The following is a 16339-nucleotide window of genomic DNA, read 5'->3' on the forward strand; positions in this document are numbered from 1 at the left end:
CTAAATGTTACGCGGTGTGCCATCCCGGGCTTTGCTGTGGGTGTCATTCTGGAAACAGAGCCAGTGCAGGGCAGAAAGAAAGGCCTGGAAAGGGGGGTTGAGATGGTGTTGTTTATTAGGGCATCTCATTGTGGTTGGCTGTCTCTACGAGGCTCCTCTGTCTTCCCGACCAGTGGTAATCATTGGACTTGATAGAGATGTCCTCGGGCTCTAGCATCAGTGAGTGGTTGTTCTTGTTCCTGTCATGGTCTGTGGCACAGGTCTGCTTGTTACTGCCAGGGGACAGAAAGGTATCTATGAAGGGTTCCATTCCAACAAACACGTTCATTATGAAAACTGCTATGTTAACATGAAAAGCATATTGTCGTTGTCGGGTGGAAACCTTGTATGTCCAAGACCGTTCGTTTTGTATTTATCATTTTAAAAATGAACCAAACTGGTGAAAATAGCTGATCGGCTGTTTTCACTACTTTTGTGTGATAGCCTTGTATGATGAAGCAGGGCTTTACTTGGTAAAAAAAAGAAACTTGGAGATACAAGGTTTCTGCCCGACAGTGACGATATCTATTTTTTATTTTCAAAGAAAATATTTTACTAACTGAAGGTCTCGGTTCAATAGAATAGTTCTGTTAGTAACTTCAACAATATTCTTTTAACTATAAAGGGCATACACGACTGTCTACCGACTGCATGTATTGTACATGAATTGAATATAGACTATTTTGCCATTAATTGCTTAACTTTTTGAGGTTGAATAACATAATTAAAAGGTTACCATATCTGAATAGTTGAGTCAATCGTTAGCTTAAAAAAAAACGACTGGGTCTGTGGGTCTGTATGTAGCCTGTATGTAGTAACCCTGGGTGACCAGAGAGGTGCTGTTGAGTCTAGCCTGCCCTGAGCATCAACTGCAATACACACACACACACACACACACACACACACACACACACACACACACACACACACACAGCTCCACTTCGAGTAGCTGTATGTAGTAACCCTGGGTGACCAGAGAGGTGCTGTTGAGTCTAGCCTGCCCTGAGCATCAACTGCAATACACACACACACACACACACACACACACACACACACACACACACACAGCTCCACTTCGAACAGAGGTTCGATTTTTATTTGTTTTGAGGGGAGAATACCTGTCTTGGTTTTCCTTAGTGGTGTCTTCATAGATTTTCAACATAGTTTCTGTACGGTCATCATGATGCTCTTTGGGTTCTTGAAACCTATCAAAAACATTCACAGATGTTCTAATAAGATTGTTGAGTTCCCCATAGTGTAGTCTCGTGTGGTCAGACTGTTGACTCCCGCGATTTGCAAATGCTCCAGTCATACAGTCTGGGGTAACATAAGAAGATCGATGAGTATCCGGTTAAAGCGGAAGTGAAGCCTCCTCCCCACTTCCGTTTCGTTTTAAACATTGTGCACATTTATCCTAATAAATAAGAATCATCTAAGCACATTAGCTTACTGCTTAGCAGAAATTACATTTTAAAATATATTTTCATGAACAGAAATGCCAGCTTCCATTACTCAGCGTTCAGGAGGTGTAGTTCCAGACTACAGTCCTTGCACAACTCTTCTTGAAATGGTTAGGGTTAGGGCGATGTTTCCTTGTTCCTGATTTGAGTAATTTAAGAGTATCTGCCAATAATCCAGATTAAATTGTTTCCTAGATAATACAGCAGGAAATGTCAAGTTTAAAAACCACTCCATTTAGGTCAGATATGATTGACTCCCCTTGAAACACTTGCATTGCAGACTTGCTGTCATACTAAACAGACAAAAAAAAAGACAGGGGGCAAAACATAAATCTACTTGCCTTCAGCCTGCCATACATAACGAGGGTCGAGTTTGGACAAGAGCATCTGCACTGCAGACACAAGCCGCTGCAATTAGTAACGCGTTTCGAGCTGATGTAGATGGAGCGCAATGGGGTAAAATAGGATCTGAATATGGCTGGGTTTAATTTAATATTTATATTAGTCAAAAAGAGGTTCAGAGCTTCATTCCTCTCACAATGTATATTAATGAACCCCTATCTTTGATAATATTACAGAAGAAAAAGAGCATCAAGCCCAACTCTGTCTTTCTTCAGAAGAAGAACAAACGAACAATCCTGTTCGTCAGTTCATGCAAAATGATAAAACATACTTCAAATTTAAATTGAGCCTATTTCTCATCATTTAACCTGATCATTAGGCCGACAGACAGACAGACAGATTTATATATCATCCCCTGACGAAAATGCTTGATTCAAAAATGTAAAACAGCTGTCCAAGAAAATATGCGACTAGAAGAGCATTTCTTTGCCCTAGGAGTTCTAAAGTAATAGGGGCTTTTCATCTAGAGAACGCTGCTCAGCGACACATCCAAATGTTTTTATGACTCTCACTGTAAATACAAGAAGCACAGAGCCATAAAATGTGTGATGTACCATTATTATCTCTCCAGGCAATATGATGTACTGAGCGGAGTCCAATGGGTTCTGGCTCACGACAAACGTGGATTGGATTTGGCACTCAGCAAAGCACTTCCATTCCAATGCAAAACTAGGGATCTGGTCAAGGCATATTTCACTTGATGATTGTAATAATGGCTATATCAAGCTTTAGTAGCCTATGAGTGGCACAGTGAATTAAACAAGTTTTTCTCCAGTGTATCTAACATTAACTAGTAAAGCTGTAAAGGAACCAACTATCCTTTCATTATTTGGAACAGTTAAAAAGGGTAGGCGAGAAACAGCTCTCCATGTGCCAAGAGGCAGGAGGGAGAGTTCAAAGCTAGAGCATCCCCAAATAACAAAACACTCAATACAGACTGAATCTTAGAAAATCAACACACATCCACAGAAACACATGAAAGCGTAGGAGGAGACATCAGATAATTACAATAGTTGTATATAACTTGAAATCAATAAGCGTCCTATGATATAACTGTAAATTATACAACAGGTAGTCGGGCTCTCAATGGAAAACAGGCGCTCCAACCGTGGAGCCCTACCTCCAGCCCTACCTACGGAACTCACCTGTCGGCTCGTTCCTGCGGTAATGCTGTCGTGCAGGATAACCGTGTTATATGCACACCCTCTCGTGTAATATTGCTTAATTATTGCACTTGCAACTATATTTATAACCTTTTTACGTTTTTGCCTATAGTGAACTGCCCAAAATAGCGATGCCAGATGGAAAATGGTTAACTATTACATACAGCCCTAGTGGAATTCAGGTCCATTTCTTTTTCTGTTACTATATTGAATGAATGAATGAATGAACGAATGAACGAACAAATGAATTAATTAATTCTTATTATAAATACATCATTCATTTAATGATTAAATCGATTACTTCTATTAACTGTTGCACTCCTAGTAGAAACCCAATTGTACTGTATCGTCTCCGTCTGGCAGAAACCTCAAATCTCCAAATTTCAACATACAGCACCTGGGCTCTAGCCGCTCCTTGACCTTGGCGATGGACAGGATGTAGGGGCCGATCTGTCTGGCGATGGTGCTCAAACAGGAGTTCTCCTGCTTCAGTTGCAGCAGGTCATGAAGCTGAGCTGAGGATGACAGAAGCAAAAAAAATAGTATATTGGGCTTAAGTTGACTATGTATGAAATCTTACTTGAAATGAGAACACTGAAAGAGATAAAAATGAGTTGGGGCCCGGACGGCTGGTGTACTGTAGCTGTCTGGACACCTAGCCTGGTAATCCAGCCTGACAGCGTGTCACAGGTTCGAGTCCCGATCCTGACGACCTTTGCTGCGTGTCACCCCCCCATCTCTCTCCCCATTTCCTGTCAGACTACTGTGTACCTATCAATAAAGGCATACAAAGACCGCACAAATAAAAAAGAGTTGGGGATTAACCATATGAACCACCTATTCCGGGCATGCGATAATAGACAAATATTGGGTGGAAATAGGCAAACATTCTGTAAAAATAGCGCCCTATTGCAAAGCTTTGTGAACTTGTAGATCTGTTATTATCCCTATTGATGTACAGTAAAGTAAATACAGGGTTTAAGTGGTTAAACTGTGTTCAAGACTCACCTTCATAGATCTCCTGCTCATTGGTGACCCTCTGAAACGTCTCATCCCAGATCTGAAAAGGAATAATGGTTTTATGCTAAAGCATATTAATGATACAGCTGACGACCCCCCGCAGGCGCGCTTACTGAATGAAAAAACAATGAATAGCAGGCAATCAAATCATTTACATCAAGCCGTTTTGCATGCATGGCATTGAAAACAGCGTGTGCTGAAATATTGGACTGTCTGCTGTTCTATCTTTCTTATTCAGAATGCAGGCCTCGGCTGTATTTATATTCTATGATAGAGGTTTTACTTTGGAGAGCCAACTCACTGCTTATGATAATGACAGAGAGGACAAGGTGAACAAGGTGAAGACACTATCTCTCAAGCTACAGCATGTCACATAAGGCAAAATGATGATGACATAACCCAGAGACCTTGATATTTTGAATGTACTGTGTGACTTTCATCGACAGGCACTTGTCGAAATGTGAGGAAGCTCGGCTGAGCTCTCCAGCGGCAGGCGCTGTAGCATTGTTAGCATCCTCATTCTAATAGACGTGTACTGGTTTCCATGGGCAGCTTGTTAGTTGAGCCAAGTGAAACTCGAGTGCATAACTTTTGCAAAGAGGCTGTCTGTTTAGTCTTTTAGACGCTTGTACTGTGTGTGTTTGTGTGTGTGTGTGTGTGTGTGTGTGTGTGTGTGTGTGTGTGTGTGTGTGTGTGCCTGTGTAAGCATGTACTTTATCTCACACAGTACACTAATTTGTCTACCAGTGTGTGCTGAAAATACAAAAACACTTGGCTGAAACAGTCACATGGTTCAACCGTGCACACCTCCAGGTTGCCTCTTGTTTTGGTGGCACCACAACCTAAGAAAACAGGTCCAGTAATTTTTTGTATTGCATCCTTGCCAAAACCGTTCAGAATATCAAGGTTTCCCTTTAATAGGATTTTAAAATGCTTCCTGAAGGGCATACCTCCTCAAACATTGCCCTCATTGTTTCAACGGCGGAATACTGGATGGCTATCTGGCTGTCGATGTGAAGAGACCTGTCCAGGACCTCTCCCATGGTGTCCGTGTTGATGATGGAGTGATGTTTGGTCAGGTCTCTGTGTAGCTCCTGAACCTGGTCCTTCAGGTTCTGGATTTCTGTTTGGAGAGTCTGAGATGCACAAATGAAAAAAGCCTGCTGTTCTGCACAATACACCTTCGTTCATGTGGCCACATGCAGTAATCACGCATGCACGCACCACATTAAATGGGACAGAGGCAGACAGACAGACAGACAGACAGAGCTACAGAGATTTCTGATTTTTGAGCACTGCTAACAGTTCCTACGTTTGACTTTGTGTGTAGGTCCCTATGTCCCTATTCGGTTCTGGACAACCGCAGGTCACACTCAACACAACACACCCTCGTGTCCACGTGATACACACGTCAAACAGTCAGACTGTGCTTGATGTATGTGCAAGAAAGACAGACAGACAGACAGATAGATAAGAGGCTCGAGAACAATTTTCGGTATTGCGGCCTTGCCAAAACCGCTCAGAATATCAAGGCTTCCTTTTCATAGGATTTTGAAATGCTTACTGAAGGACGTACCTTCTCAAACATGACCCATGGGCAGACAGGCAGAGAAACAGACAGACACACACACAGTGCGAGCACTGCACTGCAAGCCGGCCACACATACATTCAAATACCACTTACCGTGTATGCGTTCTCATAGTTGCGGCAGTGTTCCGTGAAAGGGGTCTCGCTTCCTTCAGCGAGGAGGACCTTGGTGCACACGTAGCGGTGAGAGGCAGGCCGTCGCCCCAGAGCAGAGCCCAGTGCCATTTCATTTAGGGAGGGTGAGCGGCACCACATGGAGAGGGAGGACTGAAGCCTGATTTAGAAAGAGAGATGTTAAAATCTAAAAAAGGGAGTACACAATAGCCTCAGGTCAGTTATTATTCAGTAAATAATTGCTAGTAAGTAAAAAGTCTTGTAATAGTGAAATTAGTATAACTATCGTGAACGACGCAAGCAGGGAACAATGAAAGTTAAGAAGGCATGCCCCGTCCGGTTTTGCAAACCTGTTGTACCCATTGTCAGAGACCTATTCTGTCAGAGACCCAGCTGTTTGTCTGTCTGTGCCCGTTTTATGCCCATATATGGAGATCCCTGATGTCATCAATATATGCCCATGTATGCATTATCGTTGGATCGTATGTTCTGTGTGTGTGTGTGTGTGTGTGTGTTCTGTGTGTGTGTGTGTGTGTGTGTGTGTGTGTGTGTGTGCGCGCGCACACGCGTGCGTGCCCTTAATGCCTTTATCTGTATCTGTCTGTATTTCTGTGTCTTCCTGTGTTCCTTTAATTCCCATTTGCCCATTTATGGAGATTCCTGAAGTCATCAGTATTATACCCATATGGGCATGCCCTTATTGCGACCGTAGGTCGCATTTACTACCAAAACCTCCACGGGCTGTCTGTGCGTCAGTCACACTTTTGACTTGCTCATATCTCCACAACCGTTGCCCCCATCCATGCCAAATTTTGCACACACACTCCTTGACTGCCAAACTACAACCTCCAAGGACCCCCGGAGCCCCAGGGACCCCCGGGTCCCTGGGGGACCCCCAGATGTTAAAAATGACCAAATGTGCTCGTCACACTTTTTCCCTGCTTATATCTCCGCACCCGTTGACCCGATCCATGCCAGATTTTACACACACACTCCTTGCCTGCCAAACTACAACCTCCAAGGACCCCCGGAGCCCCAGGGACCCCCAGGTCCCTGGGGGACCCCCAGATGTAAAAAATGACCAAATGTGCAAAAATGACCAAATGACCACCCCAACGGGGCTGCTCACAGGGAATTCCCGGGGACCACCGACTCCTGGTGCTCCAGAACGGATGCAAAAGTGGTGGCGCCCCCAGTGGAGGACCCCCTGCCACTGCAGCGCACATAAAATGCCGTAACTCGGGCTAGGAGCGTCCGGGACAGCCGGGGCCGGTACCTATTCGTCCGCCAAGGCAACGCGGAGACCCCACCCCTCATTTCTCACATGGCCCTATTCTAGCGCCACCTTCAGGCCCATTTTTAAAACACATTTTTGGACACTGCTCCTACAGTTTTTGCCCTAAAATCACAAATATCACTACACAGCATGTCTACACTCATGTCATCAACATGGATCAGGAAGATTTTGGAAAAACACATTTTTGCCCTATTTGTGGAGATAAGCCACCTACGGTCGCTTATCTCCCGATTAGGGAGTCTTACTGGTATGTATATATGTTCTGGAAGACTGGATGTCAATATACTGTAGCCTAGATCTGGGCACATCAGTCGGATCGGGAGTTCTGGACAACCGGCTATCTGAACAACCTGACGCCGGGCACAGGTCTCCCTAGAGTCCTCGCCAATGCGCACACAGAGTTTGAACTTTTAAGGTGGTCAGTCCCATACAATTCAATTCAATTCAAAGGCGCTTTATTGGCATGAGAAAACATAAGTTTACATTGCCAAAGCAAGTATCACAAATACAATTAAAAACAGTTGAAAATGGGGAACATATTATACAGTTGGAGGGGGTACAGCATTGTGTAAACAGAGCTATGTCGCATTGTGACATTTTATATATATACAGGGTACAAATAGCAGCATTATTTTCCTCAAAATGCATTTAAAGGTATCAGCTCTGTTTCATACTGTATGTGCAGTAGGTCTAGATGTCAATCCATGGTTTGTAGTCCTTAGTGTGGTTGTGTTTCTAGCCTTCTTTTTGTCGCAACAGTTCACAACAGTTCCCATACAGTATACAGTTCCCATACAGTATATGTGCATGACTAGGCTATATATATATTATATATACTGTATATATTAATTACTAATATAGACCAAAGTAATTAAAGCGGTTCATGTTTGCATGTTGTAACAGCTGAAATCAATAATATATCAGTATTCCGATATTAACCTGCAGGCCGCATTAAGTGAGGTTGGGTGCCGCATGTGGCCCCTGGGCCGCCAGTTGCCCATGTATGGGCTAAGCAATGGGTTAACAATTGCTGATCTACAAGTTCACAACGTTGCATTGCGATGCACAGTGAGATTGTAGATTGGAAATGTATTTCGGTGAGGAGATTCGATGTCTGTAATGTTTAAAAGTTTAAAACCTTTGGCCAGGTCTAAAACCTTGGACTCAGTCCTGAATTTAAATAGCCACATTAACACAATCACAAAGTCAGCCTACTACTATCACCTCAAAAAGATATCACGGATTATAGAACTTATGTCTCAGCAGGATTTAGGAAAACTTGTCCAGGCATTCAACTTCAGTTGACTGCTGGAACGGTGTCTTTACAGGTCTCCCTGCCCTGGCATGGGTGAGGCTTAATCACCCCCAGACCTGCTGCTGGAGGTGTGCCCAGAAATAAAGTCTGCTCACTGATAATGCTATAAAAGCTCAGCTGTATTTTTATTGCTGTCAACGTTTTGATCACTCTCTGATCTTCATCAGGACTTATACATGTTACATGTGCTCAGAAATAAAGCACCTTACAGAAAAAGACACACGGGTCTACCATCCAGACCTCTCAGGTCATCTGGTTAAGGTCTGCTTTCTCAAAACTAAACGGGGAGAAGCAGCATTTCATTTTTATTCCACAGGCTGGAGCAAACTCTCAGTAATACTGCAGTCTGCTGCCACTCTTTTTTCTTTTAAATCACAGCTAAACAACATTTCTGTTTGCCGAGTTGTATTATATTTCTTCCCTTCTGCACAATTTTATGTTATTTATATTAATGATGTTTTGTGTAAAAATATTTAATGTTGTTGAAATGTGCTATACAATTAAACTTTCCTTGCCTTGCCTTGCCTTGCCTTGCCTTGCCTTGCCTTGCCTTGCCTTGCCTAGCGGGGAAAAAAGGAGGGGACCACGCATAGACCCCTGGGGGACCCCGGTAAATGAAACATCAGGTGGTTACGTTTTAAAAAGAGGTAGAATCCAGCCATTGATAAATGTGTTAGCGTAGATATAACACTTCTTATGGATATCATTTTTTCAGACTAAATCTGTCGCTATGCCGCTCACTGGGTTTACACATTCTCATTCCAGTGTTTTCACCAGCTTAAATGATTCATACTGTAGTTGAAGGCTGCACTGCCAAGCTGTAACAACATGGGATTCAGACTGGGTCCACCAGTACACACACCCACACAAAGGATTTGTCTGAGAAGCTGAAAATAATGGCTGTCCACGCAACAGATATACAGGATGAAATCCTAATTCAATCTACTACCACACCAGAAACAACAGAATCGGTTCACACTAAATAAAATGCTCTCCCAGGCCAGCAGCACCAGTCAAAGGACATGTCAGTAGCCCTCAACAACAGGAAGGGAAATTATGTACAGAAAGATTGTCTCACAAATACATTATAACCAGGATTCCGCTAGGCCCTTTATGCCTGGTCTATTTCCCAACAGCGCACAGCCCCTGAAGCAGTTCTATGAGGGGTCATGGGACCCTTCTATGATATCTGGCTGAGTCTCGCTCTCACCCTGCCATAATGTGCTTCATCCCTCTAAGCAACCAGGCTCAGGTTGTCTACATCCAGAGACACCAATTAAAATACTTCATCATCAGTAGCTAAAGAGACGACAGTAGTATGAAACTAAATTACCAAACCATGCTGCATGTAAGCCTCTCCAGATGAATCCTGGAGAGATCTGTGAAATTCTGATAAAAAATAGTGCCAACACGGAGGTCTGCTTCCAATCCCTGTCTGCTGCATGAATTGACAAGATTCTTGCACCAGTTGCACAAAAGTAGTATCCTCAGACAAAAAAACGAAACAAAACCCAGAATAGAACAGAATATAAATTTTGGTAACAGTATGTGTAATGACAAATGTATTGGTTAAAAAGAACAACACATGTGTGATATACGTATCCAAATACTACTCCCACCATTGATGCAACAGGTGAATACCACAATAAAACTACTTGAGCTTCCACATCCACAGAGATTAATCTATTCCATTATAAAAAATCTAAATGATGAAAGGAAAGTACAGTATACCCAAATACTCAACCAGAGAGGAAAGCCCAGTGCCATTTCAAATCCCAGTCACAAACTCTGTCACAACTCCTTTCCTCTTTCTCTCGCTCTCATCTCTTGTATATTTTGCCACTGCTTAATACTATCTAACAAGACCATAGATGTTGCCCAATAAGACAAAATGAAATCAAATAAAGACATAACCTTTACCTTGTTTCTAGGTGGTACTTGTCCCTGCTCCCTTGCCCGACACATGCAGCGAGTGTGTGTGATCGAGTGTGTGTGGCCATGAGATGAGTGTGATCTATAGTCTAAGGACTTTGTCATTAGCTAAAGCAGTGGCATCAGTGAAATGGAACAGCATGTCCCCCACCACTGCTGTCTGTGCCCTCCTCCAGATGAATCCTGGAGAGTTCTGTGAAATTCTGATAAAAATAGTGCCAGCCAGCCAGTCAGTCAGTCAGCCGGCAGGCCCACCACCAATCGCTGCCCACTTCTTGTCCAGCATTGGCATGGTGTGAGACTAGCTGCAAAAGCAGTATTGGACTATGCTGAACTACACGGGCACTTGGGGGCATACAGACCTGTGAACAGTTGGGACTGATTTACTGTGGAACATTGGTGAGGGGTAGTATGCAAGGTGTGTCCACATGAAAGCAGACAGAGATGATCTGAGTACTGTTATTGACCATATGAACCCAATTGTGTCCCTGTTCTAGGCATGTCATGACGAACATTCTGTGTAAATTGTGTATATTTACAAGCCCAAGATGGCACGTTGTGAGCTTGCAGATTGGCTATTTTGGGGTGAAGAGATATGATGTAGGGGGAAAATGAGGGGACCAAGTATGGGGGCACGAGTCAACAAAGTGTAATAGTTTAAGTGGTTAATCAATTGGTTGCATTATCATACTTATACAGGAACTCACACGAGTCACACCAACAAATGTTTTATACAGTATGCAATAATTCAACTAGTTCCCATTTTGAAATAGCTAAGTTTATACTGGAAAGCCTTTGAAATGGCTGGATGTGATTTAATATAACAACTTCTCAATATATAACGTCCAATATGGGCGAACCAAATTATAGAACCATGTCATACAGTCAGGTTGCACAACTGATCCAGGGTGTTTATTACATCACAGGTGTGGCTGAAAACATCTCTTTCCAACAACCATGAATCGTCCGCCTTTCCCCACATCCATCCATACACAGTTTTTAGTTATGTCTCTGCTCTGGCATGGCTGGGTGCAGGAACAGAGCCTGCCACCTTCCAAGCCCCCCACCCCCCCACCCCCCACCCTGTTCAACAAGGTGAGTTACGTAAACACAGTTTATGAGCAGGACATAACTGATACATTGGGGATCAGTGTGGCGCCTCCTTTCTTCTTGCTGTGGTTATCACTGTCTATCCACTGTACACAAAACCCTTTGGGAGATTTTCACATCCGAGCATTTGAATGTGTGACATTTTCTGGCCAGAGGTATGTGGGAACTTGGAAGACTTTCAAAGTGATATTCAAATGACATTGTTAGCTGGAATTATAAGATGAGAGGCTCAATCGTTAATGGCCCTATCACAAAAAGATACTAGGAATTCCTCTACTCAAGACAGGCACAGGACAGGAGATTAGGCATCCCCGCCGCCAGGGGGGTTAAAAGGGTACATGTGGGGGGTCTATGTCTGACCCTGAAATGGGTTGAAGTTCAACCATTTATTTACCTACTCACTGACAATACATTGTACTATATGCACAGCATGAATACATTTAATACATAAAACATAATTGACAATAAATATAATAACAAACATTTGTTACCCACCCTACCCCTGTTGTTACTGTGAAAACGATGTAGTTGAAAAATTTGGCCAGAGGTGCCGAACACACACATAATGCTTGATTTATACTTAATTGTGAGTTGCAACAATAGCCTATAAGCTTATGACAATCCTATCTACAGCGCACATTGTGATTATGTATAGGGAACTGCAGCCTGTAACTGTATCAAGTGAGTCAAATGTCAAAAGTGACTAAAATCAGGAACTCAAAAAAGAAAAGCTATTCAATCAGTCAATCAATCAAAAATAATTGATCAGTAACGGGGCATCTCCCCAGCTCTTTAATAAACTGAAAAATGTATTTTCAGGTGTGTTGCCAATTTCAGCCAATCGGGAGAGATTTATCAGCTTATAATGTTTCAGTTCAAATGTTGTCTGCGGACTTCTTTCTGTATGAGTTCTCTTTCCTGATTGGATAAAATAACCCTATGGAGACACAAAGAGCCTGCTTTGTTCCCTATTGAGACCGTGAAATTGTGTGCTTTATAATCATATTGAGTATATTCTAAAGGGAGCATGGCCTAGGTAGGACTTGTTACTCCATCTGTATCACAACAAGGCCAGGAAACTGCCTGTGTTGGTGGCTAGGTGAGTGAGTGGGGTGGGTAAGGTGAGAATTTGGAAAATGTTGCCCCCATGTCCATAATTCCTAATGGCTGGCCAGCAATAGCAAGACATATTCTATTTCATTCAATATATAATACACACTCAAACAAATGATACAGTAGCCTACAATACATAATAAGACAATAAACAAACAAAACTCTTACCAAGTTACAGCAGCACTGGATGTTGCAGCTGCATTGGATGCAGTGACACAGGGTGGATAGCGTTGTCCCAGCAACAGTAAAGGGTCAAGACACCGTGCAAACTCACTCCAGTAGTCTGTGTTGATCTGACAGTAGACAGGGTAATGTCACAACTCACAGTCAACTATACTACTATTTAATTCATACTTGTACTCAGTGTGGGGGAACATTTCTAAAAGCAATGTGCATTTGGTGAGTGACAGGGCCTTTCAACAAAGTATAAAATATTGTTGAAAGCTAGGCTAATACATATTTTGTGGATTGAATTGATGTGGGAAAAATTAGGATCTGTGGAGGACTTTACAACCCCAATCTAAGTACTTTGGAAATTTGGAATGTACATTAGGAATGCACCTCTTGATGAAACAATAAAAATATATTACAACCCATAGTTCAAGAGATATAGGCCAAAACATAAAGCAGAATGTTATAGAGCCACCATGAAGCTGAGTGTCTTCCTTGGCCTAATGACAACGTGCACCAAAGTTTGATTCTCATCGGTCCAGCAGTTTGCAAGATTAGCTCCAGACTGGAGCAGAATATTATTTTAACGGCACATTGATTTTGGATTGAGATAATACTGTATGATATGGTTCTAATTACTGTACCATATTTAAAACAGCTATTCAAGTGGATGACTGGTATTAGATTATTGATTAAAATGTTCAATAAGTAATTGCGACCGTAAGGTCGCAGTTTAGTTGCGACCGTCAGGGAGCAGTTTACTATGAAAACCTCCACCGTCCGTCCGTCCGTCCGTCCGTCCGTCCGTCCGTCCGTCCGTCACACCTTTGTGACCATCAACAAACGTCACACCTTTGTTGATGTTTAAATCGAAGAGTCTTGGTCAAATACTTCTGTTGGTTTCTGCACTGATCATTTATACAATTCAGCTGTGTTTGCTCGTGTCATCATGATGAGGTCATAAATCAGCCATGCCCAAATATAGATTTTACGGGTTTACATGCTTACTCAGTTATTCGTTATGTGAAAGTCCTATGACGTCTATGATATCTGACATCATCATACATACATTCCCTTTTATGCCCATAAATGGAGATCCCCTCTGTAGAACCAGCCACTGACATCACTGTAATGTCAGGGGAACCAAATCCCTTTTATGCCCATATGGAGATCCCTGTGATGCCAGGGGAACCAAATCCCTTTTATGCCCATATATGGAGATATGGAGATCCCTGTGTTGCCAGGGTAACCAAATCCATTTTATGCCCATATATGGAGATCCCTGTGATGCCAGGGGAACCAAATCCCTTTTACGCCCATATATGGAGATCCCTTATGTCATCAATATTAAGCCCATATCTGTGAATATCTTTGGGTACCAGATGTCTCCATATATGGTTAAATGGTCCGATATACATCACTGGCCAGAAGACCAAGAAATGGTGCAACCTCGCCCTTTGCTTTTCTCCCTATAGGCATCTTACTGGTAGGTAGTTTAATGAGGAATGCAGTATGGTGGTAGGTAGGTAGTTATGGCCTTTCATGTAAGATTTTCACTTTCTAGGATAACTATATTTGCTATTCCCAGATGATGCCCTTTTAGGGTACCCCTCATGCCCATATATGGAGATCCCCAGGCTTTACTAATTAACATAAGTTTTATGCCCATATATGGAGATCAGTGTCCCAATGTCATCAGATATATGGGCATAAATGGACACAGGCAAACTAGATGGGCTGTATGGATATCCAAATGTGTGATGTAAGTGTTTTATTCCAAATGTGGCACCCCACAGACATATTTCCAGAAACAAAATCCCTTTCATGCCCATATAGGAGATTTCTGATGTCATCAATCCCAGGCCCTGTAAAAAACATGGTTGCTATGGTATGAGCAACTTATGTCTCCATATATGGAGATTCAACTTCAATGAGTAACCATGGCAAACTGTCAACTGCCCGTATGTCTTGATAATTGGTAAAACAAACTTTTGGCCTATTTGTGGAGATAAGCGACCAACGGTCGCTTATCTCCCGATTAGGGAGTCTTACTGGTATGAAAACCTCCACCGGCCGTCCGTCCGTCCGTCCGTCCGTCCGTCCGTCCGTCCGTCACACACGTCACACCTTTGCCCTGCTCAATGTATACGTGTAACGCCTGATACTGAGGTGATGTGTCACTGTGACATCACAGATACTGAGGTGATGTGTCACTGTGACATCACAGGTGAGATCGCAGTGATGTCAGATACTCAGAGCAGGGATCTCCATATTTAGGCATAAACAGGTGACATCACAGTGATGTCAGATACTCAGAGCAGGTATCTCCATATATGGGCATAAAATGGATTCTGTTAGGGATCTCCATACTGTATATGGGCATAAAAGGGATTAGTGATGTCAGATACTCAGAGCAGGGATCTCCATATCATAAAAGGGATTAGTGATGTCAGATACTCAGAGCAGGGATCTCCATATATGGGCATAAAAGGGATTCAGATGGAGATTCAACTTCAATGAGTAACAATGGCAAACTGTCAACTGCCCGTATGTCTTGATAATTGGTAAAACAAACTTTTGGCCTATTTGTGGCTTATCATCACATCCAACCATCTTAAGATACTCAGCTAGTGGGGAATGCTCTCTTCCCTGGTGAGAATTGCCCCTTTATATAGGGCTTGTTTGTGTATTGTATGACATCACGCCACATCATCAGCTGTGGACTCTGTGATGTCATCGTATCTCCATATATGGCCATCTCCGTATATGGAGATATAAGTCGTCCATGCCCAGGTATGGGCTGGTGAGGTCAGACTTTGTGTGATGGGTAGGTTATCTCCATATATGGAGATTCAACATTCCAGGTGTAACTATGGCTGCCCGTATGACGTGAGAGGTGGAGGCTGTGATATTTGTGGAGATAAGCGACCAACGGTCGCTTATCTCCCGATTAGGGAGTCTTACTGGTGCATAATCTGCAACAGATTACACTCACACGTCACATACTCACTTTGCTGCTCTGCACTGGTCTCAGTCGATGAGGGAGTTTCACAATTCCCTTCAGCCGCTCCATGAGTTGCTGTGTAAGCAAGATTATCCTGGCATGATTCAGTGACCCCAAGACATTATGAAGAGCCTCCATTCAGAGTACAATTCGGTCTAGCTGATAACTTTATCTGACTCAAGGGAACTTGTCCAGAATAAACAGGTTTATCGATTTAAGTAGGACTGGGGCTCTATTATGACAATAGCGATAACGACAACATCATCACAGTTTTCTCCTTCTGAGCATACTCACATAGCCCATGTCCAGAAATTCAAACTTGTTGGCTGAGTTTAGGAAAGCAGAGCAGGTGACAAGGTGAACCTGCAAACATCAAAAGAGAATGTTAAATGTTAAACAGGCTGTATTGGAAGGAGGGAGACTGACAGACAGTAATCAATAAAATGATCTCCCTGCAGAAATTGCATTTTCATTTTCCTTCAATCAATACTGCAGTGGTTTTCAAACTTTTTGTGCCCAAGGCACACCAAATGGCAAGTTAAAATCTCAAGTTAAAAGGCAAACCTTTATTCATAGCTGTGCAAAATAGCCTAGTCTAATGATGATGATAG

At 42.7% G+C, this 16339-nt stretch overlaps 1 protein-coding gene across 1 annotated transcript in view; it reads right to left on the reverse strand.

Annotated features, from left to right (window-relative positions):
• Positions 1-115: 115 nt before the first annotated feature.
• rnf207a (ring finger protein 207a) overlaps positions 116-16339 on the reverse strand; it is a gene marked incomplete at both ends in the record, with an annotated part of 37532 nt that continues 21308 nt past the window's right edge. The window contains 9 exons of the mRNA XM_080728290.1: positions 116-272; positions 1158-1244; positions 3462-3579; positions 4073-4124; positions 5035-5220; positions 5769-5946; positions 12722-12846; positions 15735-15803; positions 16023-16091. Coding sequence (XP_080584416.1) covers positions 116-272; positions 1158-1244; positions 3462-3579; positions 4073-4124; positions 5035-5220; positions 5769-5946; positions 12722-12846; positions 15735-15803; positions 16023-16091 — 1041 coding nt within the window. The remainder of the gene's footprint in view (positions 273-1157; positions 1245-3461; positions 3580-4072; positions 4125-5034; positions 5221-5768; positions 5947-12721; positions 12847-15734; positions 15804-16022; positions 16092-16339) is intronic.

Source organism: Nannobrachium achirus (assembly GCF_963921795.1).
Source record: "Nannobrachium achirus genome assembly, chromosome: 6".
In the NCBI taxonomy this organism is placed as follows: domain Eukaryota; kingdom Metazoa; phylum Chordata; class Actinopteri; order Myctophiformes; family Myctophidae; genus Nannobrachium; species Nannobrachium achirus.